This window comes from Triturus cristatus, chromosome 6 (genome assembly GCF_964204655.1).
Source record: "Triturus cristatus chromosome 6, aTriCri1.1, whole genome shotgun sequence".
Lineage (NCBI taxonomy): Eukaryota > Metazoa > Chordata > Amphibia > Caudata > Salamandridae > Triturus > Triturus cristatus.
Window position 1 is genome coordinate 955,620,707 of NC_140589.1, and position 25,737 is coordinate 955,646,443.

Genomic DNA, 25,737 nt, shown 5'->3' on the forward strand with positions numbered 1-25,737 from the left:
GCATGTTTGAGCAACATGTCTGAAAGTATGTTTTTCTCTCTTCTTCAAACAGGCATCTGTATTACAGAGGGTGGAAGGCACCTAAGTGCGGGGAAGTTTAGCAAAGAGCTGACCTACAGAGATGGAGACCTAGAGCTTAAATACAGTGAGGGAGATCCCTGTTTTGCCAATAAGGAAAAAAAACTTCAAAGTATCATCCGATTTTTGTGCAAAGAAGATGCTGATGTAGACAGCAGACCAGGTTTTGAGAGCTTTGATGAAAACACATGCACTTGGTACTTTTCCTGGCACACTCGTCTAGTCTGTGATCAGCTGGTGAGTAAAACCAAACATCCCCGTCAACTGGTGAAAACAAAAAATATATTTAGCATCATTTTGATTTGCTGACTTGAAGTTAATATGCTGGTTATTTTCTTTTATGTAACGTTCCTTTATCATCAAAACCATCTAAAAAAAAAGAAAAGGGCAATCAGTCTGATCTGACTAATCCAGCATACCTTTTTTAATATATTGATGCAATCTATATTTATCTTGAGTTTTCAATTATATTATATAGAGAGATCTCTAAGATTCAGTGTCATCAAATGACCATATATATAGCCGTGTATTATCTCCTAATTTTTTAACCTACCAAGCACCAAAAGAAATATTATGTGGAAGGTAGCATAATGAAATAAACAATTTCTAAGCCCCCAACAGTGGCAGTGGCAAAATAGACCCTGTTGAATGTCACTTGGTTTACGTATGTGTGTATATATAGTTACTGAATTAAAATTGTTAGGATGATATTATAGTTAGGTGTTGGAATGAGACTCTGTAATGAAATGGGGTGTATTATGTGGTGGTGTTCTGCGACCTCACCGTGTAATACAGTTACTGACCACTTCAGAACCAGAAGATTTTGTTTGTTAAACCTTAAGCTCAACCCTGGGTAGCTGTTGTTCTGGACACTCTGGCTTACACAAAGGAACGTGTTGAGTATTTAAAAAGCTCCAAAGCAATTGAAGAAGAAATGTATGTGACACAAGAAATCCAACATCAGTTTATAAAAATAGACTGTATTTTTAGAGATCACGATCAAAATGATTCACTGGAGGGCTCAGGAGATACAGCAATTACAAGGTATAGTACATATGCACTTTTTCACTCAACTGTGAACAAGCATTGGCTAATTAACATATTTTACACTGAGAAATGTTTTCAAGAAAAATTTGCGTAAGTATCAATGCGGTAACTTTGAGGTACCTTAGGTGACCAACTCCTGCAGGGAGCCGGTCCGGGGACCATCAAGAGCCTCAAATATTTACCTCATAGGGGACAGGATTCTTCAGTAAGTTCTAGACACTTGTATTCCTTTGCTGTAGGTTCCTAAAAAAGTGGTCCTGATGCAAGGGATACAGGATGCTGAAGATGCTCAAGGATGCTGTGGACACAATGTAGTTGGTGTGAGTCTTTCTGGGGTTACTCCTCAGTCCACGAACTAGGTGAGGCAGTCTTGTCCACAGGGGTCGAAGTACTCTCGGTCCTGGTAGAAGTCTATTTGCCACTTGGCACAAGCCGCCCGCATTCGCAGTCACAGACAAATAATTTAAAGTCATCTTCTCTGTGGCCAAGCTGTACTCTGTCGACTCTTGGGTCTAGCAGACTCTGGTGCAACTTGAAGCTTCAGATTCTGGTCTCTGGTGCTGCACGGTGACAAGTGGCAGCAGTGTGAAGATAGGGACTACCAACTTGGCCCAGCCAGCTTCTTCAGCTGTTGTGGCCCTGTTCTGCGAACAGGAGCTCAGCCAACCAACCCTTGGAGTCTGACTTCCGCTGGGCTCCAGAGATGACTTCTCCACAAGCAGGATACAATACACAGTCCATTCTCCTTTGCTACCCACCAGGTTCAGCAGGTGCAGCCCACAACACTGGAAACTATTTTTGCTGATTCCTCAGTGCAGTTTCATTCCACTGTCAACATCAGAGTTCTGGCCACCTGGGGTGCCCGTTTTATCCTTGGAGAATTCCCCTAGGGTAGGGTGTGGGTGGTGGCCAGTGGGCAACCAGGTTCCCTCCCTCCTGACGACCACTTCATGTGACCACTTTTAGTGGCATCTGGCTATCCCAGGGTGCACCATTCTGCCTATTTCCAATATGACAGGGCCCCTCTCTTGGCGCCCAGCGCTCACTGGTGTGGCTACCAACGCTGCTACATGCCCCTAGAAAATTGGTGTGGCATCTGGTTCCCCTGACCTTCCTGGGTGCCAACTGTCTGTCTAAATATTTAGGCAGAACCTCTCCCGAATGTTCCCCGTTTGCTATTCAAAGGCAACTTCAACTTTGAAGCTCGCTTTTTAAGCTAGCCCCTGTGTGGCTTCCTGCCAGTGGAGGTAACACCTCTCTCTAGCGTAGGCTGCTATTATCTTCATTCTTGGCCGTCATTTGCACGTCTCCCCAGGAGGAAAGCAATCTGCTTGGGAGAAACGCCATGTGCAGGTGCGGACAGGGACAGGGGATTTAGGCCATCAAAGTGGCAACTTTGTAAAAGTTGCACACTGCAACAAGTTACATTAATTTGGAATTGGGCATCAAGTCAGGCTTAATGTAATGAGTTGTTGGATTTCTAACTATCAACTTTATCTGAAGCAAACACGTTAGTTAGATTTCTCACCTTAGAATATCCCCAAGCGTCAGCATGGATCCTGAAAGATTTTTCGTCCGCAATACCCTTGCGCGTCGCTAGGCGTCGTCTGCGGCTCCGCGTCCGTCGGCGTCGTGATCGCCGGGATGACGTCGTTGGAGTACTTAGACGCCGCCCTCGCGCGCTGACGTCAGTTATTCTTTTTTCCGCGCCAGTAAGCGCTGATCCGGGAAGAGCATACCCTTTTAGTCATTTTTTGACTAAACTTTTTTGAACTCTTTTGGTTCCATTTTCAGTCGACCTCGACTCAGGTGCCGATAGGGATGCCTGGCTTCAAAGCTTGTGACGCCTGTCACCAACTGATGTCGGTCACGGATCACCACCACCTGTGTCTCTATTGCCTTGGGGCCGACCACGGTGCAGAGTCGTGCCTCGACTGCCGGGCCTTGACCTCGAAGGCTAGGCGGGAGCGGTCCCGCAAGCTTCTCGAATTCCGGCAGTCGGCTCCGTGCCGCTCAAGGTCCCGGTCGAGGAGGAGGTTGAGGGACCGGTCGCGGAGCCGCAGTCATCCCCGCTCGTCGTGGGTCAAAGTCTTCGCGCTCCGGTAAGTCAAAGCACAGCAAGAAGTCGAAGAGGCGACATCGCTCTTCTGGCTCCCCTCTCCGGCCGTTTGACTCGGCTGAGGGTTCGGGTGGCACCACCCGTGTGGCTCCAGAGCCGCAGGAGTCCCGTCCGACCCCATACCCTCCGGTCCCTGGGTCTGACGCGACTCCGGCAGAGGTCAGGGACTTCCTCGTGGCCATGAGGAACCTGGCTCCGCTGTCAATGCCTGCTGGTGCGCCTTCGGGCCCCGCAGGCTTGACTGGGAGGCCTAGCGAGCCGGCGGCTCCGGCGCCGTTGACTCCGGTCCCGATGCCGCAGGCCCCTGCGGGATCCAGGCCTGGATCCCAGTCGGCGCCGGTCGACCTCATGACCCCTCCGCCGGTGCCGCCTTCGGACGACGCCGTTCCCCAGTTTAGTCCCGGTCCGGGCCCGGCGTCGGAGCAGCGCCGCCCGGCGCCGTATCCGACGCCGATGGGTGACAGGTTCATCTTCTGCCCAGCTCCGATCCTTCCACCTGTGTACCAGGAATCGGATGACGGAGACGACTGGGAGGGGTCTGAGAACCCTCTGGCATGGCAGGGCCAGTTATCTCCGGACTGGGCAGACGAACTGGGGGATGCGTCATCTCTCCTCCGTCCATGGCTTCGGAGGAAGTTGCTACATTTTCTGTGATGCTGCGCAAGGCGGCCGAATCCCTTGGGCTGGAGCTGCCTGCTGTGGCCGTGAGGACGAATCTCCTCACTGAAGTGCTTCAACTGCCAGCAAGCTCCTCGGAGCCTCTGCTGCAGTTCAATGAAGCACTGATTGACGTTCTGACGGGCACCTTGTCCAAGCCCTCCACAGTTCCTCCTGTGGACCGGAACGTGGCCCGGCGCCACCGCCCTGCACCGGGCGACCCCAGTTTTCTGTCGATGCACCCCACGCCCGAGAGCCTGGTTATCCAGGCCTCTACCTCCCAGACCTGTTTCCCGTCCGCTCCCCCCGGATCGGGAATCCAAAAGGTTAGAACAGTTTGGGAAGAAACTGTTCTCCTCCCTTAGTTTGGGGTTGCGGTCTATCAACACCGTGAGCCTTTTGGACCGTTACTCCCACTCCCTGTGGGATACGGTGGAGGACGTGCTGCCCCAGTGTCTGGAGGAGGACCGGACACGGCTCGCCCAGGCTCTTGCCGAGGGGCGGGATGCGGCACCGCATCCAATCCGATGTGGACTGGACACAACGGACTCGCTAGGCAGGGCAATAGCGACCACGGTGGCGATTCGTCGCCACGCCTGGCTGAGGTCCACGAGTTTCTCTGAGAATGTCCAGAGCACCCTCAAGGACATGCCCTTCGATGGCGGTCGCCTTTTTGGTGACAAAGCGGATAGTGCGCTGGAGCACTTTAAGGACTCCAGGGCTACGGCCAAGTCCTTGGGCCTCTCGGCCCCGCGCCCGCAAACTTCCGCTTTTCGCCCCTTTCGTGGCCAAGGAAGGGGCGCCCCCTCACGTCCGTCTAGCCACAGGCCGCAGAACCAGCCCCAACATGGTCGCGAATGTGGATTCCGCCGAGGCGGAGCAGGGGGACAACAAGCCGGTCCGTCCACATCTACCCCGGCGGCATCCTCCTCAAAGCCCTCCTAGTCCGAGCTTTCAGGCCCATTCTACGCCAGTGGGAGGCAGAGTTCGCCATCACCTGCTCCACTGGCGTACCATCACATCGGCCAGGTGGGTGCTGCAAATCGTCCGAAGGGGCTACTCCCTCCCCTTCGAGGCGACCCCTCCAGCCATGCCACCGCAGTGCCACCGAATTTCGGGATAATCACTTGCAACTTCTGCAGGAGTAAGTTACGGCCCTCTTGGCCAAGGAGGCCATCAAGTGCGTTCCTGGGCCAGAAGTAGGTTGTGGTTGTTATTCCCACTACTTTCTGATTCCCAAGATCGGCAAAGGGGGCCTACGCCCTATCTTGGACCTCAGGGGCAAGTTCAAGATGCTCACCTTAGCTCAGGTTCTGGCTGCCCTAGACCCTGGAGACTGGATGGTAGCGTTGGACTTGCAGGACGCTTATTTCCACATCCCCGTCCTGCTGGCCCACCGGCGTTACCTGCGGTTCACGGTAGGCCACGAGCATTTTCAATTTACCGTGCTCCCCTTCGGCCTCATCAGTGCCCCTCGGGTGTTCACGAAAGTGATGGCGGTGGTCGCAGCTCACCTGCGCAGATTAGGGGTTCCAGTCTTCCCCTATCTCAACGACTGGTTGTTGAAGGCGGGCTCGACCGAGACAGTCGTCTCCCACCTCCAGACTACGTCCGACCTCTTGCATTTGCTGGGGTTCTCCATCAATGTGCCGAAGTCCCTCCCAGAAGCTCCACTTCATCGGAGCGGTTCTGGACTCGGTGCAGTTCCGGGTCTATCCTCCGGAACAGCGGGTCTGGGATATTCAGGCTCTGATTCCCATCTTTCGGCCTCTATCTCGGGTTTTGGTCAGGATGGTGCTACGGCTTCTGGGTCTGATGGACTCCTGTATCCTGTTGGTGCATCACACCAGATGGCGGGTGCGGTCTCTGCAGTGGGATCTGAAGTTTCAGTGGGTCCAGCATCGGGGCAACCTGTCCGACCATGTCTTGATCTCGGAGAGCACTGCGAGACAGTTGCAGTGGTGGCTCACGGACCGCGAATGGGTCAGTGGCAGATCCCTCTCCCTACCCCAACCGGAGTACGTAGTGGTGACGGATGCGTCCCTCCTGGGATGGGGGGGCCACATGGGAGTGGCGGAGATCAGAGGCCTCTGGTCTCCGGCAGAGTCCCGGCTCCATATCAACCTTCTGGAGTTGAGGGCGATCCGACTTGCACTGAAGGCATTCCTTCCCTCTGTCCGGGGAAGTGTAGTGCAGGTGTTCTTGGACAACACCACCGCCATGTGGTATTTCAACAAACAGGGCGGGGTGGGGTCGTGGACCCTATATAGGCTCTGCGCCTCTGGACATGGCTGGAACATCAGGGCATCACCCTGGTGGTTCAACATCTGGCGGGCTCTCTGAACGCCAGAGCAGACAAACTCAGCCGCCAGTGCATGATGGATCACGAATGGCGTCTAAACTCGGACATGGCGCAAGGCCTCTTTTGGCAGTGGGGAGAGCCTTGGTTAGATCTATTCGCCACCGAAGAGAACGCGCAATGTCAGCAGTTCTGCGCGTTGGAGTTTCCAAGGCGGCACTCGCTCGGAGATGCTTTTCGTCGCGAGTGGAGTTGCGGTCTGTTGTACGCCTTTCCGCCTATACCACTTCTGCCCAGAGTGCTGAAGATCAGGCGCGACCAGGCCCAAGTCATCCTAGTGGCTCCAAATTTGGCACGAAGATACTGGTATCCAGAGCTACTCAGTCTATCGCTCGATGCCCCGATCCGACTGCCTCTCCAGGAGGACCTCCTGTCGCAGCAGCAGGGGACGGTCCTCCACCCAAACCTGTCCAGCCTCCACCTCCATACGTGGAGATTGAGCGGCGGCAGTTGATGCCATTTGACTTGCCTCCTGAATTCTGTAATGTTATGTTATTCTGGCAGCCAGGCGTCCCTCCACAAAATCGGTATACTCCTGCAGGTGGAACAAATTTGTGGCATGGTGTGCACAGCAAAGGCTGTGGATCCCCTTTCCGCCCCTCATTCTGAGGTTCTCCTCTTTCCCCTTTCCCTGGCCCAGCAGGGCTCTGCTCTGGGCACCCTTAAGGGATATCTTTCAGCTATTTCTGCTTTCTTACGCCTTCCTGATCAGCCTTCTCTTTTCAAATCCCCTGTTGTTTCTCGATTCTTTAAGGGCATTACTCACATGTTTCCTCCTGTCCCTTTCGTAATGCCTCAGTGGGACTTAAATCTAGTATTGACCTTTCTGATGTGCGCTCCCTTTGAGCCACTTCATAATTGTCGTCTTCTGACTCTTAAGACTGCTTTCCTGGTTTCTATCACCTCTGCTAGAAGGGTGAGTGAGCTCCAGGCTCTCTCTCTTCTACGCCCATCCGGACAAAGTTGTTCTCAGGACTCGTCCTTTCTCCCTAAGGTGGTAACTGCCTTTCACATCGGACAGTCTGTTACACTGCCCACCTTCTTTCCACCTCTGCATCCCTCGAAAGAGGACGAGAGGCTCCACCGTCTGGACCCAAAACGGGCGCTGTCCTTCTATCTGGACCACACCAAACAGTTCCGGGTGGACGACCAGCTCTTTGTTGGCTACGTGGGCGCTAAGAAAGGGCGGGCGGTGCACAAGCGAACCATCTCAGTGGGTCGTTTTGTGCATCAAGGCCTGTTATTTCTTAGCTGAAAAGGAACCTCCTGTAGGGATGAGGGCCCATTCCACTCAGGCCACAGCGGCGACCACTGCCCTGGGCCGGGGAGTCCCCTTGCATGACATTTGTCAGGCAGCAACGTGGGCCTCGCTGCACACGTTTGCCAAACAATATTGCCTGGACAGCCAAGTCCAGAGAGACGGCTTCTTTGGCCGTTCTGTTCTCCAGGACTTTCTGGTGTGATCTTGGTTTGCAGACCCACCACCGGGGTTGGTATTGCTGGGGTATCTATTCTAAGGTGAAGAATCTAACTAACGTGTTTCTTTCAGATGAACAAGTTACTTACCTTAGGTAACGATATATCTGTAAGAAACATTAGTTAGTTTTTCCTCAACGCCCCACCCATCCTCCCCGTTCTGCGAACCGACATCTAGGGTTGAGGTCATCCCTTTCAGGGCCCTAGAAATTTTGGCACCAGTGTCGGTCTCTTGCATGGCTCTGCGTTCCTGGCGTGGAAAGCTATGTACAAGAACTGACGTCCGCGCGCGAGGGCGGCGTCTAAGTACTCCGACGTCATCCCGGCGATCACGACGACTGACGCGGAGCCGCAGACGACGCCTAGCGATGCGCAAGGGTATTGCTGACGAAAAATCTTTCCGGATCCAGCCTGACGCCTGGGGATATTCTAAGGTGAGGAATATAACTAACTAATGTTTCTTACAGATATATCGTTACCGAAGGTAAGTAACTTGTTCATTAGTCATAGTCATAAGGTGTAGGAAAGTGCCCTGTTTGTCATAGTCACCTCCACTTTTTGCTACTGGTACTGATGTTTTTCGACTGCTAAACAGGCCAGTACTTTTTCTCTAAAACAAACCACAGGCTCAATTGTTCACCAATTGGCAAGGACGTTAGCACCACTGTAAGTCCCTAGCAAGTGGTACCCCAGGTACACAGGCAAGAGTGCTAAAAAGGGCCCCCCAAGGGTGTGGCATGTATCATGCCACACTTAGGGACTCACACACACATTACATGCTGACTGCCATTGCAGGAGGCGTAAAATAGTGCAAACCGTTCCGAAAACAATGGGATGGCACACTTCTTGTGTGCCATGCCAAAGTACATTGGGTGTACTATAAGTAAGTCACGCCTACAGCAGACCTTTAAGCCCTAAGGCAGGGTGAATTATATTACGTGTGAGGGCACATCTGCATGAGCAAATACGCCCCTCTGAAGTCTTGTTCCATTGCTAGATATTACAAGTGATCGGGAAGCCATTTTAGATATATGGACTGGGCACTATTCATTATGAGTTACCCAGCTACATAATGGCTTTACTGAAAATACTGGTGTTTGGTATCAAACTCCTCATCTGAATAAATCCATACTGATGCCAGTGTCAGATTTATTCTGACATGCACCCAGAGCGCAACTTAGCTTGCTCTGAATCCCACTAGTCTCTTAGTATGCTGGCTTACTGGTATCGTCCAGCCTGCCACCACAGACACGTTTCTGACCCCCTGCAGGTGAGAGCCCACACTCTCTAAGGTCAGAAACAATGACTGCTCCGAAGGAAGGTGTTCGCATCTCCTCCAGCAGGAGGACTAGTGTTTTAGGATATCAAGGCTAGAGGCTTCAGAGCCTCTGCTGCTTTTGATATGTGACCTTGGCTTCCCCCCCAGACCTGGGGATGCCACCCCCTGCCTTGAGGCCCATTTGGCACCAGGACAGGTGGGAAAACTAGCTAGGCAGAAGGCGTGCTCACTCTCAGGCTAGTCACACCACTAATGTGTGTTACCTGAAGTGAACAATGAAAGAAGGGTTTCACAATCTTGTTTTTGGTGAAACTAGGAATTCTGGGTGTCAGGATTATGCTCACTCCTAGGAGGAAGAGATCAAATAGGGGGTTTAGTCTCCCCCGGGCTAAGTAGTTCATTGGCTACTACCTTACACTCCCCTAAATTCCGTATTTAGGGCCCCCCTGACTCCAGAAATGCAATTTGTCTTCTGGGGACCAAACCAGGACAAAGAAGAGAAGTCACAGCGAGAACCGAGGACTTTACCAAAACTTGGTGCCAAACCCTGCCTTGCTGTAGGAACCTTGACAATTGCACCAACACAGCTCGTCCATAAGGTGTACTCCTCCCAAAGCTGTGGAGGACCATCCAGTGACTTAAGCAACCAATCAGCATCTCTCTTGGGGTGAAGGAGCCATCCCCCTGCATCTGCAGGTATCAAAGCATCTGTCTGGTAACTCGTGCTGTTGGCCTTCGTCCCACCGAAGGAGAAGCATGACAGGAGGAGGTCCCTGAGGCTCTAGGAGGTCAGGCTGTCTCTCTGGCTAGTTTTGAGACGCTTGATGCTCCATGAGCCCCCAGCATCAATTCCTTAACTACCTGGGCACTCGCGCCCCCCAAGGCTCGTTTGTGTCCACCACCGCCCCAAAGAATTACCTGCATGTCAAGGGACTTCGAGAGAGACCAGCCCACCATGTGTGGCCCTGCCTTGTTTCTTTTCCCTCCTCTGCAAGTATACAGAGAATCGTGAGAGCCTTGAACACTGAAGTGGCCCACCAGCCAGCACTTCTGCATCTGACCCCCACAGCCTGAGTACACATCTTCTGCCTGTGTTCCCTTGGCCTAGGGGTCCCCATGAGCTGAGTACCCTCTTGGGTTCCGCCAGACTTGTACCCAAGTCCCTCTTAGCAGCCTCTGTTGTTTTGAGAGGTCCCTTTAAACTTTGACAGTTGACCCCACTTGTGGCTACTATTCTGACCAGCACCTCTGCACCAAGGCACATCAGGGCAGGTAAACCTGAAATGCAAGTGGTACTTTGGACTTTGACCCCCAAGCTCTGTAAGTCGTACAAGATACCCTCTATGACAGTTTGCAAATACCTGCATAAAGTGCATGTCTTTACCTTCCGTAGGATAAATATTACCGTGTTCGAAGTTCATGCCTCAAAGTTGACAGCTTTGCTATTCAGCTGTTTTACTGCTTATAAACAATAACAAACTAAACTACTTGCATGATACCGACGATCTGGTGTCTAAATATTATATACAATACTATACTATTTTCCTAATTGGGTCTCAGATTTTTCTTGAGTGTGTGTGTCATTTATTGACTCTGGTTTTTTTTTTTTTAAGTACTTTTTATTGGCATTTAAGAATATAAGTATACATACATCATTTTTCGTGAAAATGGGTACGTTACAAGAGTGAACAAATAGACCAACATCAATATAGAGAGTACGTATATGTCTTGTTCCGGGTGGAAGTGGTCTATATGGTAGCAGATCATTGCCTGTATAAAAAAAAAAAAACTGGGGAGGAGAACCAAACTGGGGGATGCCATGGAGTTCTGAGGGACGAGGTCTAGGCTATGTCCCAAATCTGCCATTGCCTATTCGGCTATATAACTGCCTCCCATCTAGGGGGGGGTGGGCGTGTGCACAGTCCGGGATGAGGAGCCATGAGGTGCATCAGGTGAGCAGGGGGGCGAACTCAGCTGGCCCGGGGGTGGTGCGGGGGGACATTGGGGGGGGATCCCCCGCCGTGGAGACCCGGACCGCGTTAGGCGGTGCGGCGTCGGGGGTATTCCTGTCGGCTACCGGTGCAGTTGGGGTCTGAGATTGTCTGAATTGGTGTAGTAGGAGCGCCCATTCTAAAGAGATAGGGGTTTTACGGGTACCTTTGGCCTCCTCCTCTCGTATTGCGTCTTCCTCCGCAGCAGCCCATTTAAGAACAGCCCCCACCCAAGCTGCAAGTGGAGGACCAGTGGGGGACCGCCAGTGCATTGCTATACAGCGTTTGGCCAGTAGGTGGGCCAGGAAGACGAAGCGCATCGACACCTTGTGTCGTTTTCTCCGCCCCAGGATACCCAGTGCGCATCCCTCCCAGGTAGTCAAATGGGTCAGCCCTGTGAGATCCCTGAGTGTTGAGTGGATCGAAGTCCAATAGTGCTGAATGCCCGGACAGGTCCAGAACATGTGAAGGAAGGCAGCATCCTGCGCCTGACAGCGAGGGCATAGAAATGTAGTGTCGGGATAAAAACGTTGAAGGCGCGCTGGCGTCAGATAGGCCCTATGGAGAATGTGAAATTGTATATTTTTAAAGCGGGCATTCCTGGATACTTTTTGGGGGAATTCTATCGCTCTGTCCCATTCGCTGTCGTGAAATGGTCGTCCCGTCTCCTCCTCCCATAGGGCTCGGAGAGGCACCAGCAGTGGGGGTGTTAGGTCCCCAATTGATTTATTCAACCATGTAATAAGGTGATTTATTGACTCTGTTTGTACAACAAATGTTCAACACTCCCCTTTGATAAGCCTTTGCTGCTCGACCACTCTACCACAAATAGAGCACTTGGGATTTTTGAAGAACGCCCCTGTAACCAAAACGTGTCGTCTGGACTATTTTCATGGTGTATCCCTACACTGGTACACTGCATAAATAGCCAGCTTCTTACAGAAGGTAGGGCTGCTGTGGCAGCCTCCAATCATACACTTGCCAATGGGGCTACTAGCCTTTTCCACAGTAAAAATGACAGTTGTAAGTTTTTACCTTTGCAACATATCACAGCACATGTTCCACTGTAGTGTATGCAGCACGCTCCCTTAGGGTGACTTATTTATATTAAAAGGGAAGACTTGGCTTTGCCAGGGCTTTCATTGGAAATGTTGAGTTAGCAGTTAAAAACTGCCCTTCCAGTCTGCAGTGGAAGACCAGGGGGCCATGTTTTAATGTTGTCACACCCAGGGTGGCACGAGCAGTGCTGCTGCCTCTGGGTGATAATCATGCTCTGGGTACCTGAGTTCCACATTCCTAGGGACTTACAAGTAAGTTAGCTTATGGCTTATTTGGTATAAGCCAATCAAACATACACAGTTTAAGGTCAGGGCACAGGCACTGAGGTTTGGTTAGCAGGCTTCAAAGTCAAAAAAACAGCAGCATCAGCCCAAAACTTTGGTGGTGACAATACAAACAAGCATTTGCAATGCAATAGGTCTCGCATTTGCGAGAGGTTGAGCTATTAGCATTGTAAATGACAGTGCCTTTTATTTATGTTTTAACCCCTTCGCTGCGGCGGGAATTCTGCCGCAGCGCTGGGGGGGTTTGGGGGGTTTGCGGCGCCGCTATGCTCATGACGGAACCACGCCGTCATGAGTCACGGGCGAGCTGTGCTCATGACGGAGTGGTTCCGTCATGACTCCACCCACTTGCGCTAATCGCCCGCACAGGCGGGGAATTAGCGCCGCGTGGGCGGAGCGGCCGCCAACGGCCGCAGCATGACGGAACCACTCCGTCATGAGCACACGGCGCCCGTGGCTCATGACGGAGTGGTTCCGTCATGAGCGGGGAACGGGTTAAAAAACAAAACTTAAATAAAAGGCATTGTCGTTTACAATGCCAATAGCTCAAACTCGTATAAATGCGAGACCTATTGCATTGCAAATGCTTGTTTATTGTGTGGAGCACCAGAGAGTTTTCTGATTAGCTCTGAGCAGTCCGCATCAGTGCTTTTTTAAAAGCTTTCACAACAATAAAAAACAAAAACACAAAGGAGGAATGTTGGGTAGTAAAGCAGGATAGAGGTTAAGGTGGAGTGGCAGGGGCGGGAAAGCGAGCAGAAACAGCTGGGAGGAGGCAGGGAAGAGGAAGGGAACCAACACAAGACACGGAACTTGGTTGCTGATAAAGTAAAACAAAGGGGCTGGAATTGGGTGAGCTGTTCCAGAAATCCAACTAGGTTAACCAAGGGCTGCAGCGACTGGAAAGGCCATACATTTCATTAGCAGATATCAACCGAAGCAAAAGCACGTGACCATCGAGGAATGCAGCTATTAAGCCCCTGTATGGAGAGGGTGGCACACTGCACAAATGGCCTATAGCATACCATATATATTCGCTGCAGTTTGTTTTAATATGTTTTGTTCATTAGCGTACCGGGAAACACCGGGTGAAATTAAGCCCCTGTATGGAGAGAGCGGCTCACCGCACAACTGCCCTATAGCATACCGATATTTTAAATGTACTGTAATGCATAATCTATAGCACAGATAAGTGGAAAGGAGCAAAATTGCATGCACTGTTACTGTTGTGACATTATTCCACGTAAAATTACTAATGGGGTAGGATTACTGGCACAATTGGTGTGCCATGTTTACAGACATGTTAACAGATGAAGGGATATTATTCCCTCCACAGACACTTCCTGAAGCAGCTGATGGCATGCGCAATAACTGATGGGGCACGATTACTGGCACACTAGATCACAGTGCATGATTACTGTCACAATAACAGTTGATCTTTGTGCTCAGGGCAACATTTTCATTACTGCTGTTGTAAAACGTGGCACACGGCTTTACTGTGTATTATTTAATAAGCTTGGACAAAAACAGTGACGAAAAGGGTTATTTGGGTACTGCTTTCAATTACAACAAGCATTTCAAAGAAAAGCCAGGCAGAAATCAATTAGTAACAGGATACTAGGTTAACCAAGGGTGGCAGCATCTAGAAAGGCCATAAATTTAATTAGCAGATAACAACCAGAAGCGAAAGCACGTGACCAACGAGGAATGCAGCTATTAAGCCCCTGTATGGAGAGAGTGGCGCGCTGCACAACTGCCCTATAGCAAAAATGCAGGATGAAATGTATAGTGGTGACAGGGACTACTGAGTTTGTAATCAAAATACATATTTAAAAATGTGAAACCTGTGAACTTCAGGAAAGTGCCAGGTAACAGCGTGGTGACAGACATGTAATAGAGCTAATCTGTTTTCACTAGGGCAGCGCCTTGGCTATGCAAACTGGGGCTCACTAAAAGGTTTACAGTAATAATTGTGAAATTGGGCACAGCGTGTTTTGATATTTTTGGAAGGTTAACCAACAGATATATATAGTTCTAATCCTAGTTCCCCTGTGGCTGTGTTCACATTTATAATGGTCTAAAGCGTAAATGCAGAGGCGAGCACTTATTTGTGTTTATTGCATGAAGTGCGCCTGGAGACTGGCCGTCTGGGCGCTGTATGATTTGTAATCTAGCATGAACTGCGAATGTTGACAGGCCCTCTTTTTTACTCTATCGTGAACTGCGCCTGGAGACCAGTCAACTGGGTGCTGACAGTACACTTAAATGGCGCAAGAGGGGAAAAACAGACACAAATTCATGTATCTGGATGGATGTAGTGGGGAGGGACAGTCCAGTGAGATAACCGACACTTCCGAATATTCAGTGCTCGAGCACCTGCCAGCAAGGCCCGTTTGTCGTAGGCCCTTGTCCAACCCATCCACCAATGTGTGACTTTAGTTAACTTTTCAAGAATTTTACGTATAGTATAAGGTTCCGTCGTGTTCCCGCTTTACAACCTGAGATGTGAAATTTGGGGAGCGTTAAAGCGTTTGAATTAGCGGGGTACATGGTTAAGGGATGTCGAAAAGGAGGCAACAATTACCAGGTTTCCTTGGATTTACTTTAGTCAACGGAAACAAATTGAGATTTCTAAATTTTATCGTAATATCCTATCGGTTGTAGGAATACCTACGTGTGGTGAGCTGGCGTTGAACTGGGTGTGGAAATGTCAACGAATGGCCCCGTCTTTAAATAGCACTTAACTAATTTGGCTATTCGGGTTTCTAAGATCATCCAATACCTACAGATAATGGAACTGTCGTACAGGATCACACAACGAGGCCAAACGGCGGAGCCGGGATTACCTGCATAAACATAGACCTGAAATTAGCATTAGTAGCGCCCACAGCACTTCGAAACTGCGTGACTGACAGGAAACTGTTTTTTTTTAAAACCGTAAGTAGGATGTGGAGATTAGACACGTGATTTCACATACTCTGGTTTCAAAATCTCTGTCGAAATGCACACATTATAATACATACAGCACTTGTCATCATAGTTTGTCAGTTTCTATGCGCTGTAAACCACGGGCATTACTATTACCCAATTCAACGCTATTGATTATATCGACCTCTGGAGGATGAACGGCTCAGATGGTCTTGTGTGCTGTAGGTCTCTTATGCACAGATGTAACCTTGAGACACCCGCTGCCGGTCTGGGAAGCATGGGAGAGATCTGAGGGGACATATCCTGGTCTCGGACAGGAGTCCGGTTTAGTGACCAGCGGTGCCTGGGCTGTGTGCATTTTGACCAGTAAATTCAGATTTAACAGTTTTCAATTAGCGCCACTAAAAACATGTTGAGGAACGGTCAGGAATGGGCCGCCCCAAAAGTGCTCGGTAGCACAAATAAATCTTTGCCTCTCAGAAGTACAAAAGGATATTATTAGTTTTTGGGGCAAAACAGCTGCGAGAGCCACGCCTTCTTGGGAGACAGTCTCGGCTAATACCAGAGCAGAGGTGAGTGGTCCTATCCCGGACATCCTGTAGGTTTTTAGACTGTAAAATACCAGGGATTGCTTGTATCCAATGCAGCATTAAGTACTTACATACATATCTCGACAGCAGGCACATTAACCCAGTGAGCTGTTGGATTTGGCGTATTAAAGAAAGTACGGACAATTAAACTAAATGGCTCAACAATCAATCAACCAATTATGTGGGCCCGTGATGTTTACATACGGACTCTGGAGAAGCATCTGTGCCGTTTCTCGGAACGCAGTGCTAAGACACAAAGGCTCCATCTGCTCCGAGAAGATGAAGGATGGCAGTAAAACCATTAATACAAACTTTTATTTTAAATAACTTGGTTTATAACTCAAGCGGTTGAACGCAAACTCCCACCTCCTTCACTATTAGCGAGCTATTCTTTCTCACGTTCGTTTTGTTCTGCCTGATGAATGAGAACTCCCAAAGCAAACAAGTGCCAAGAAATTTAAGAAAACAACATTTACGGACCTTTCTCCCAGCGAAACAAAGTGCGAGCATCAGAAATCTCCCTTTGCGGGGAACCAACTTTTTCAGGATAATAGAAATAAAACAAGCACGACGCGGTCCCGAAAGTGAAAGTGAAAGAGGATCTCTTTTCTTTATGGGGCCATGTGTTTAAACACATGGCCCCATAAAGATAAGAATCCTTTTACGACGCAAGGAAGGCAGACGAGCCCGTCCAAATGGGACGGCTCAAATAGCCAAAGGTAAACGTCACGAACAGCTTTTTTCCAATGGCTGGCCACCGTTTAGCATAAACGGTGATGCCGGCCAATGGAAATGAGGGGCGGGGCTTAATGCCCTTTACAGATAATACCCAAAATAATTCAGTCTCGCCAGTGAGAATGCGCATGTGAGCAGCCCACGCCAGGCGAGACCTAAAAAGGCAATTACTTACTGACACAAGCTAATAATAGAAAATTCAAAAGCCACTCAAATACGCCAGTTATAATTTACTGAACTAAAAATAACTTGCACGGTGCACCCCATCATGCACTGCTTATGACCTATTTCAAAATAACCTTTTTTCATACCACAGGTACCTGGCGCAGCTTCTGGGAAGTCTTATGGTACTCTGCTGGACCCAGTGCAGTCCTCCCGTGAGGTTGTGGCTGTAACTTCCACCCTATGGTACTGGACGGCCTTAAAAAAATATATATATGTGGTTTTGGCGTCCACAGGAATGCTAACCAGCATTTTTAAAGTGCACCGCTACCTCCGGAGAGGTGTCCCGGCGCTAGGGGCCATCGGGAAGATTAAGTGAGGTATTGCCCAGAGTCACATGGTGCTGGGCTAACCTGCCACCGGTGCTGAAGAGGGTTGAGCAACTGCGGGGGAGGCCATTACTCAATGGCCCAAGGTCAGAGGCGATGCGCAGCGGGCATTTGGACACCCCTGCGGATCTGGGTGTCGGCACTGTCATCAGTGATGTAATTTAGCATGTCTTGAGTGATGTAATATGTGAGATAATAAGCAGTGCATCGTGGGGGGACAACTTAGTTACCTCAAACTCTAGTTTGTGAATTTCAGATATTTTTCTAGAATTTTAAACATTAGATTTTATCCTATTTCAACACTGAAATAGGACATGACTTTAACCTTTGTTTTTTTCAGAGTTAACAGGTTTTTTAACGTAAACTTAGATGCTATTACCATACATAACTATAGCGTCGCTTTATAAACAGAAGGGGGATGGGAGCACACTGCCTCACAGCACAGTTCACCCCTTAACATTATGGTAAATGTAGTACAATGTTTGTGCTTAATTGAATATTAACTGTAGTTTTTCACTAGAGTTGAAGCAGATAGTGCTGTTAACCTCTATACACATGTTTCTGGATTTTATCCTTCATCAGTAGAGACCAGAACAGCGAGTTAAATCAGAGGTAGCCGAAAATATAACATCAATTTAACCTTCGGTTTTTCAGTTAAGTTCTGTTTTTTTTTTATCGTAAGTGACCATCTTAATACTATTCCTAACTGTAATATCATTTTAACCTCTGTTTTTTCAAATTTATTTCTGTTTTTTCCTTTTAACGTATGGGAAGATTAAGAAAAACATTAACCTTTGGACATTGACATCAGTTCCTTAACTGTCACACCAGCAGACGCGGATCCCCTCTTCTCTTTGATACTGTCTTTTTGATTATTATCTTTTCTACATTGTGCAAGGGACTATGTCACCTCCCAAATATACAGGTTTTAAACCATATGGGTAATGTTGCAAACAGAGGTCTATGACTGACCACACTCTGTCACCCTCCCAAATGTGAAGGTTTTCAACTGAGCGGATAACACTGCAAGCAAAGGTCTGTGACTGACCACACATAGTATGTCTGTGGTTTCTGAAGTCGAACTGCCACTTCAAACTTGCAGTGACTGCACCTTGACGCACCCTAAGGTTATCCAAGATTATGAAGATTATTGTGTTGTGGAGAAGCACTGTTAAATTCTACACGGAGACAGATAGAGGTCCCTGCAACTTGCCTTCCACCGGTGAGTTTGTCCTTGGTGCCAGCTGGGCCCTCTGATTTCCAAGCCAGGTTCCCTCTTCAACGCCACAGCACATGCCAGAACTTTACTCATGGATGCTGGCATTATGCACTGGATGACGATAGCCAAACACTTAGATGGCACTGCCTCAACCAAGGCCTCAAGCTGCTTTAACTGCACTGCAACCACTAAGCCCCCTTTCTTATTCAGATACAGTGCCCTTGCCCCTGGAAGAGTTCATGTCCTACACTACCTGTTTTATATGGACTTGGAAAATGGTAGCTATGATGCTGGAGACTAGTATGGCCAGACTTGTCAGGAGGATAACTGGTATCTCCCGGATGCCAGTGATCAGAATACCTCTTCATACTGGACTGGTGTCACCTCTGGCCCGGCCACCGATCAAAGTACATCATTCACTATGGTTATGAGTAGGGCGGCAGGAGTTCTGAATCTCCAGATTCCTACCCAGAAAGTCAAGACCCATGTGGTGACAGATGCTTCAACCTGGCCAAACTATTCTGAGTCTCTTTTGGTTTTTAACATGGCACTTACAGACACGCTTTTGGAGACCTGGGCCAAGCCTTGACCAGGCCCCCTTGTTAATTTGCAGGTTGCCAGGTGCCATTGCCCTGCTCTGGGCAATCCAGACTTCCTTACCCGGCATCCCATTCTCTAGTGCCCTGTGGTTCATGCCTGGACCAACCAGGTTCAGCCAAATTCTTTTCTGACTACTTCCACTCCTGGGAACCCTAATAGAATAGTGACCTTTGGGAAACAGGTCTTTTCCTTGATAAGTTTAGCTGTCCACCCTGTCAATGTTATCTGGGTTTTCAGAGAATGTACAGGAGAGCCTAAGGGACATGCCATTTGAGGACAAAGTAGATTTAGCCCAGAGCGCTTCATATGCAGCAGGGCCATGGCGAGTTACCTGGTCCTTTCTGCTCCCCCACAGCAGCTGCAACATCAGTTTCACTCCTTCCTTGGCACAGTAGGGACTTTCAATATTGCCAGTGCAGCAATCCACCCAGTCTTTTTGTGACCATGGCTGCTGCACCCACCGAATTTGTGGACAACAAAGGTAGCGTACAGCCCAGTCTCCTGATTCTCCAGCTGCTGCAACCCCCAAACATCTTTAGAGTACTTTTGTCAGTACACAGCCACCCTTTTGGAGCCTGAATCTGTTATTTTCTGTCAAGGTGGCAGATGATAACTTCAGACAAGTGAGCCCTCCAAATAGGCAAGGTTACTTCCTACCATTCCTCAAACACACACTTTACCTTCCCCAGACTTGCCGACAGAGGACTGTCTATCCTTTTTGCAGCGGACAATGCAGGCTCTTTTTGCCAAAGAGAGGGTGTCAATGCCTAAAGTGGACCGTGGTTGATATTCCCACTACTTCCTGGTGCTGAATAAAGATGGTGGCTTTCATCCCATCTTAGATCTCTGCCCTTTTGATCCCTTCCAAAGGAAAGACAAATTAAAGATCCGCACCTGGCCAATGTCTTGTCAGCCCTCGACCCGGAATCGTTATTAGAGGCCTTGTACCGGCAGAACACTTATTTCCATAACCACGTTCTGCAGGCCCACAGGCGTTACCTGCGGTTTATGGTGGACCAGGTGCATTTTCTGTTTGCAAGCTGCCCTTTGTCCCCGCCGATAATGGTTGCAGCACATCATCTGAGGCCAGGGGCTCCATTCTTAACCTATCTTGAGAACTGGCTATTGAAGATGGGTTACCCCAGGCATTTGTCACCCACCTACAGATTACGGTGAACCTCCTCACATCATCCCACCTGACTGCATCCCAGAAGCTCCCTTTCAACTGTGCCATTCTGGACATAGTGCAGTTTCGCACCTATTTCGCAGAGCAGAGAGTTCAGGACATTCAGGCTGCGATCATGTTTTAACCTGTGTCCTGGATTTCAGTGTGGATGACTAGGTTTTCTAGGTTTGATGAGCTCCTGCATCCAGCTAGTCAAGTCTGCCATATGGCATATGTGGGTTCTGCAGCGATATCTGAAGTCCCAATGGGTGCAGCATCAGTGGATTCTTTCTAATCTGGTACATATTTCGGTTAAGACTGCAGAATATTTGTAGTGGTGGTTCTGGGACCTAACTTGTGTCAACAGCAGACTTCTCTTACCCCACCCTAAGCTCTCAGTGGTGATTGATGCATCTCTTCTGGGCTGGGGAGTCCACCTGGGAGAGGCTGCGATCAGAGGTGTATGGTCTTTGGCAGAGACGTAGCTCCATATCGGCCTTCAGGAGCTGCAAATCATCTGCTTGGGGTTGACAGCCTTCTTCAACTGGAGCAGGTTCTCACAGACACCACCACCATGTGATACTGCAACAAGTAGGATGGGGTCATGGACCCTGTTCCAGGAGCCTTTTTGTCTCTGGACGTCACTAGACCACCAAGAATTTTTTCTGGTGACGCACCACCTGTTGAGTTGCCTGAATGCTAGAATGGACAAACTAGCCATTGATGCCTTGCCGATCACAAATGACGGTTGCATCTGGAGGTGGCATGGGGTCTCTTCAGTGAGTGTTGGGAGCCCTGGCTCAATCTTTTCTCCATCCTCAGGAATATATCAGCACTTTTGAACATTGAAGTTTCCTGGGTGTCTTTCGTTCAGAGACACATTTTGGTTCCCCTGTATGCCTTCCCACCTATACCTCTCCAACCTGAGTTTTGAAGAAGATCAGGGCCGGCTCGGTCCAAGTCTTCCTAGTGGCCCTGGATTGAGCATGGAGAATATTGTATCTTGAACTACTGCAACAGGAGATCCCCTAGAGGATCTTCTTTCGCAGTAGAAGAGCAGGGTTCTGTACCCAGACCTATTCACTCTACATCTCCATGCTTGGAGATTGAGCTGCAAAAATTGAGTGCCTTTGACCTTCCTCCCGAAGTTGTTGAAGTCATCTTGACAGCCAGGCATCCCTCAACGAAATCTGTATACACCTGCCGTTGGGAGGAATTTGAGGCCAGGTGCGCTCCTGAAAAGATTGACCCAGTACATGCTAAGATGTCTGAAAGTTTGTTGTTTGTGTTGTCCCTAGCCCAGCAATCCCTTCCTTTATAGCCGTCCGCTCTTTTGCCCTTTTTATGGTTGCCGGGTCAGCCCTGATTATTTAAGTCACCTATTGTGATGCGGTGCCTTAAATGGTTACAATATATGTTCCCCATTGTTCTATTTGTTTTGCCCCAATTTATATCTAAATTGTACTCTCACATTCCTCATGTCTGCACCATTTGAGTTCTCTTTAGCTACTTAATCTGAAGACAATTTTTCTTGTCACCATAAAATCGGCGAGATGAGTGAAGACTGGCCCTGTCTGTCAACTGGATTACACCACTTTCTTCTCAGACAAGCTGGTTCTGTGGACTTGAACCTTCTCCTTTCGGAAGGTTGTAACTCACTTTCCTGTCTGTTAGAACATCACTCTTCTGGTATTCTTTGCTCTGCCTCGTAGCTCTAAGGAGGAGGTGAGACTCCCACGGCCAGATCTGAAAAGGGCTCCCAGGATGCTTGTTTCCAGTCCATGGAGGACCTGGTTTGCAGTTTGGGCTGGACTGATCCCATGAGTAACAGGGTCAAGACTGATTTGGATATGGCTGTGTCTAAACTGGGGTGGCATGGTGAGCAATAGAATGATGGATTGAATCCAGATCGCTTGACTGGGTGTGAATGTTTGAATTGCTCTGCGTTCCGTCCATCACCTGTGTCTTTAGCATGAATCCAGTGGCACAGTGAGCCCGGGACGCACGTCTGGGCATATGTGTCACACTCAGGTCGACAAATGCAAAAAAAAAACAAATGATGGAAGGAATGGGGGTATTTGGGCTCCCCCTGCATCCCTCAATAAACATGCTGTGTGTGTCCTGGGTGTGCTCCTGGACACCCACTCTATATAGGTCGGGCCCTCGGGGAAGGGGGGGGGGCTGCATGTCCCCTCTCCCCCTTGCAACTCAATCCTTGGGGGGATGGAGTTGCAGGGGCCAAATGTGGCCTGGGGTAGGGAGCGATGTAACCCCCTCCTCTAAGAAAATGTGGCGGGCCCCTGGAATTGGGCCCCCCCCCCCCTCATGAGTTGGCTGCCTTTGGGGGTGGTTGGCTGGCCAGGCCGAGTGCGGCCAACTCCCTGCCGCACCTAGGGCCATGTGCAGCGGTGGTTAAATTAACGTAAATTACTTTACGTAAAAAAAAAAAATAGAAATTCACAGTGAAAACACTCACACACACTAGTAACCTGCCTCCTTCCTCTTTTGCAGTACTAAGACTCTTCCTTGTGGGACTCTACTACATAACTTTTGAAAGATAGCGTTAGGAAACACGCTCTATTAAAAACATGTCTACACTTGGAACCGTATTTATCATGGCCTATGTCTGGCTATGATCGTTTCTTGCTGACAAGGTTCCGTTTTGACCTGTTTCACCTCCTACTGGCAGTACCAAGAGGGACCCATCGTGGGCAAGTGCTGCCTGCTTGCGGCTGCGACGGAAAGTCTCCGCAAGATTTGGCGCACTTTTTATTTGTTTGTTCCTATTACTCAGTACCTCGAAGGTTATACTTAAAGCCCTGCCTAAAGAAACTAAAATTCACACAGATTAAACCAGCACTTTATTTCCTGCAACTTTTGAATTGTGACTGCACTTTATATATATGCAGTTTCCTAAAATTAGCTATTTCTTTTAGGAAAAGCATGGAGGGATAATTATGCTGCTATTTATTGTTGTACCCTTTAATGACTTTTTAATTCTGCACAAACTATTTATATTCTTAACTTGTTTACTCTGCCTGTTGCCCTTATATGCTTTTACTTACAATGTTTACATAATTTGCCTGTCTTATAAAAGAATTGGATAGCTCTTTTTTAACTATTTACGGAACTTATTTATAAATGTATGTTCATGTATTGTGCTTTTATGATTGTTAAGATTACAATCGAATAAAGTTATTTGAACTTGAACTACTACATAACTATTTTGGCTTTTGACTTTAATGAGGATTTCAGCGTAAAATAGGCTACTCTAAATGTCAGAAGGTCAATCTTTAAATCCTGTCAGGGTTTGGTCTTGGATCGGAACTGAGTTTGGTGGTATTTGCTTACTATATATAGAGAAGAGGATTGGCATGCTCATACCATGGTGGTGACAACTGGGATGGCTTTTTGGAGAGGATGGATTTATGCCTGTAGCTATTAACACGGGGTGGGCAGTCAGACATGGTGGGTGAGTGTGGTCCTCCTCTGTTGTGAGGTAGGAGTCAGTGTGCGTGTGTAGTAGGTCTAACAAGAAGTCCTACACCTTGTGCCATTATTTGGTCAGCATTGACATGAGACCAGTAAATTTGAGAAGAATACCTGATATGAAGATCTTGATCGTGAGCTGGAGTCTAGTGGCATTGCTAGACCAATGAAGCCTGTGTAGGGAACTGATCCATTTTCCTTTGGGTGGTAGTTCTGTTTTGCATCTAGATGCATAGGTTATTTTTTACAAATAAGGGAGTGAACCGTTGCTTCCTGGTGTTGCTCTTTCCTCGTGTATGAAGTATGATTAAAGTTGTTTTCTGAGATTATTGCGTTCATGGAGGACAGTGTAGGGTAGCTGACTGAATGTTTAGGAGTGCAAGTCTCAAACCTGATTTTAGGATGGCATGCAAGTATGAGCCTGATTTGAGTCCTGGGTTTCTAGTTATAAGGATGGGAGTTACCGGCTGTGGGTGATGGTAGGGATCCTCAAGTTGTGCTGTGAGGCCTGTGCACTGTATTCAGTCACCCTTAAAATACTTTTTTGGTCTTTATTTCATCCTCACTTTCATTCCCTCCTTTCTCCTTAGTTTTAGTGTCCCACTCTCCATTCCTGCTCCTTTTTCCTTTTCATATCCCTTGAATCATCAGTATCACAGCAGTGGTGATTGTTTCTGTTTTCATTTGCAGGTGAAATGCTCTGTGCAGAATGGCACATCTGTTATTGACTTGAGCCTTTTGATACATCGCAGTGGGTATTACGAGGCCTACGCTGATTCCTCGCATGACACTTCTCCAGACTTTTACATTAACATCTGCCGGCCTCTGAACTCTATACAAGGAGTCAACTGTCCACCAGGGGCAGCTGTGTGCATGGATCCTGATCAAGGCGAACCTATTGTAAGTAGCATACTGATCTGCTTGAAATGCATATGTTGGTCTCCCCTTAATTAATGCAATGCGTGGATTTATCCTGGGTACTGCATAGTCTTTCATAAAAATAACCTCCTTCAATCCACGTTTGATGGCTACCAACCCACATATGTTCTTTTTTTTTATCTAATCTTTTTCAAATGCTCTTTGAAGGTTAGCATTGTAACAATAATCAAACGATACACTGAGCGATTATTGTTACAAAGTAATCATTCAGTATTGACAAAAAACACTTTTCTGCGTGAGGTACAGTCTAAAAATGCTCATTGACTGTGTTTTGTGGCTATGAATGCGTTCATGTGGTAATGAGATGCAGAAAAATATGCGGGAACAGTACATGGACATGGCTATCAATCGCAATGTTGTTAAACTGAGTAATATGCATTGTATAACATTGAGAGTCCAGTGATATCGGTGTCAGAATGTGTACATCTATTCTACTTCACTAAGAACATTTCTACTGCAGATTAGTCCTCTTCAGCAATTCCCCTAAAGCCTGTGACTCTTATATATCTCGTAACTACAAGTTTTCAAGGTATTCAAAATCAGCCTAATGGAACACCTACTGAATACTTGTTAACTAAATCCTTTCTGAATCTACTTGAATACAGTATTTCCTGCAAACCAGACTAATTCACTGCAGGATCTTAATCCCTGCAAGTGTCTCTCACTTTCTTGCATACATTTATCCTGTTATAACTAGAATCATATCATTGTTCAAACTCTCCTAAGTAATATTTGAAGTGCCCAGACTTCTGTGGCTAGGATCATGATTAGATTATATAAAACAAACTAAATTAAAACATTATAGAGCTGCTGCTTCATCATTGAATCTGTTTGCCAAGTAGCTCCATGTTTGTTAGACTAGCTCTCTATCCTTGTTTTACACATATTACCCTATACTTGTCCCAAGCAAAAAGAGAATAGGTCAATCTCATGTACGTTGACATCTTTGTTATGAGAGCAAGAACAACCATTCATCTAAACAATTGTTAATCCTGTCCTAGATACATACACAGAAAATTAAATCCAAAAAAGTCTTGATAGCAGGAAAAGGAAATGCAGGATCTTTTGGCTAGAAGCAAAAGGACTGAACCATGAGCATGAGTTTTACTAGTTGTTATTGTAGTTCGATTGGATGATATTTGACACAAAAAGGATGGAAATCCCACACTGAA

At 48.1% G+C, this 25,737-nt stretch overlaps 1 protein-coding gene across 1 annotated transcript in view; it reads left to right on the forward strand.

Annotated features, from left to right (window-relative positions):
• IGF2R (insulin like growth factor 2 receptor) overlaps nt 1–25,737 on the forward strand; it is a 1,674,612-nt gene that overhangs the window by 1,242,096 nt on the left and 406,779 nt on the right. Inside the window, exons 34-35 of the mRNA XM_085611652.1 lie at nt 53–315; nt 24,317–24,526. Of these exons, the coding sequence (XP_085467778.1) occupies nt 53–315; nt 24,317–24,526 (473 nt within the window). The remainder of the gene's footprint in view (nt 1–52; nt 316–24,316; nt 24,527–25,737) is intronic.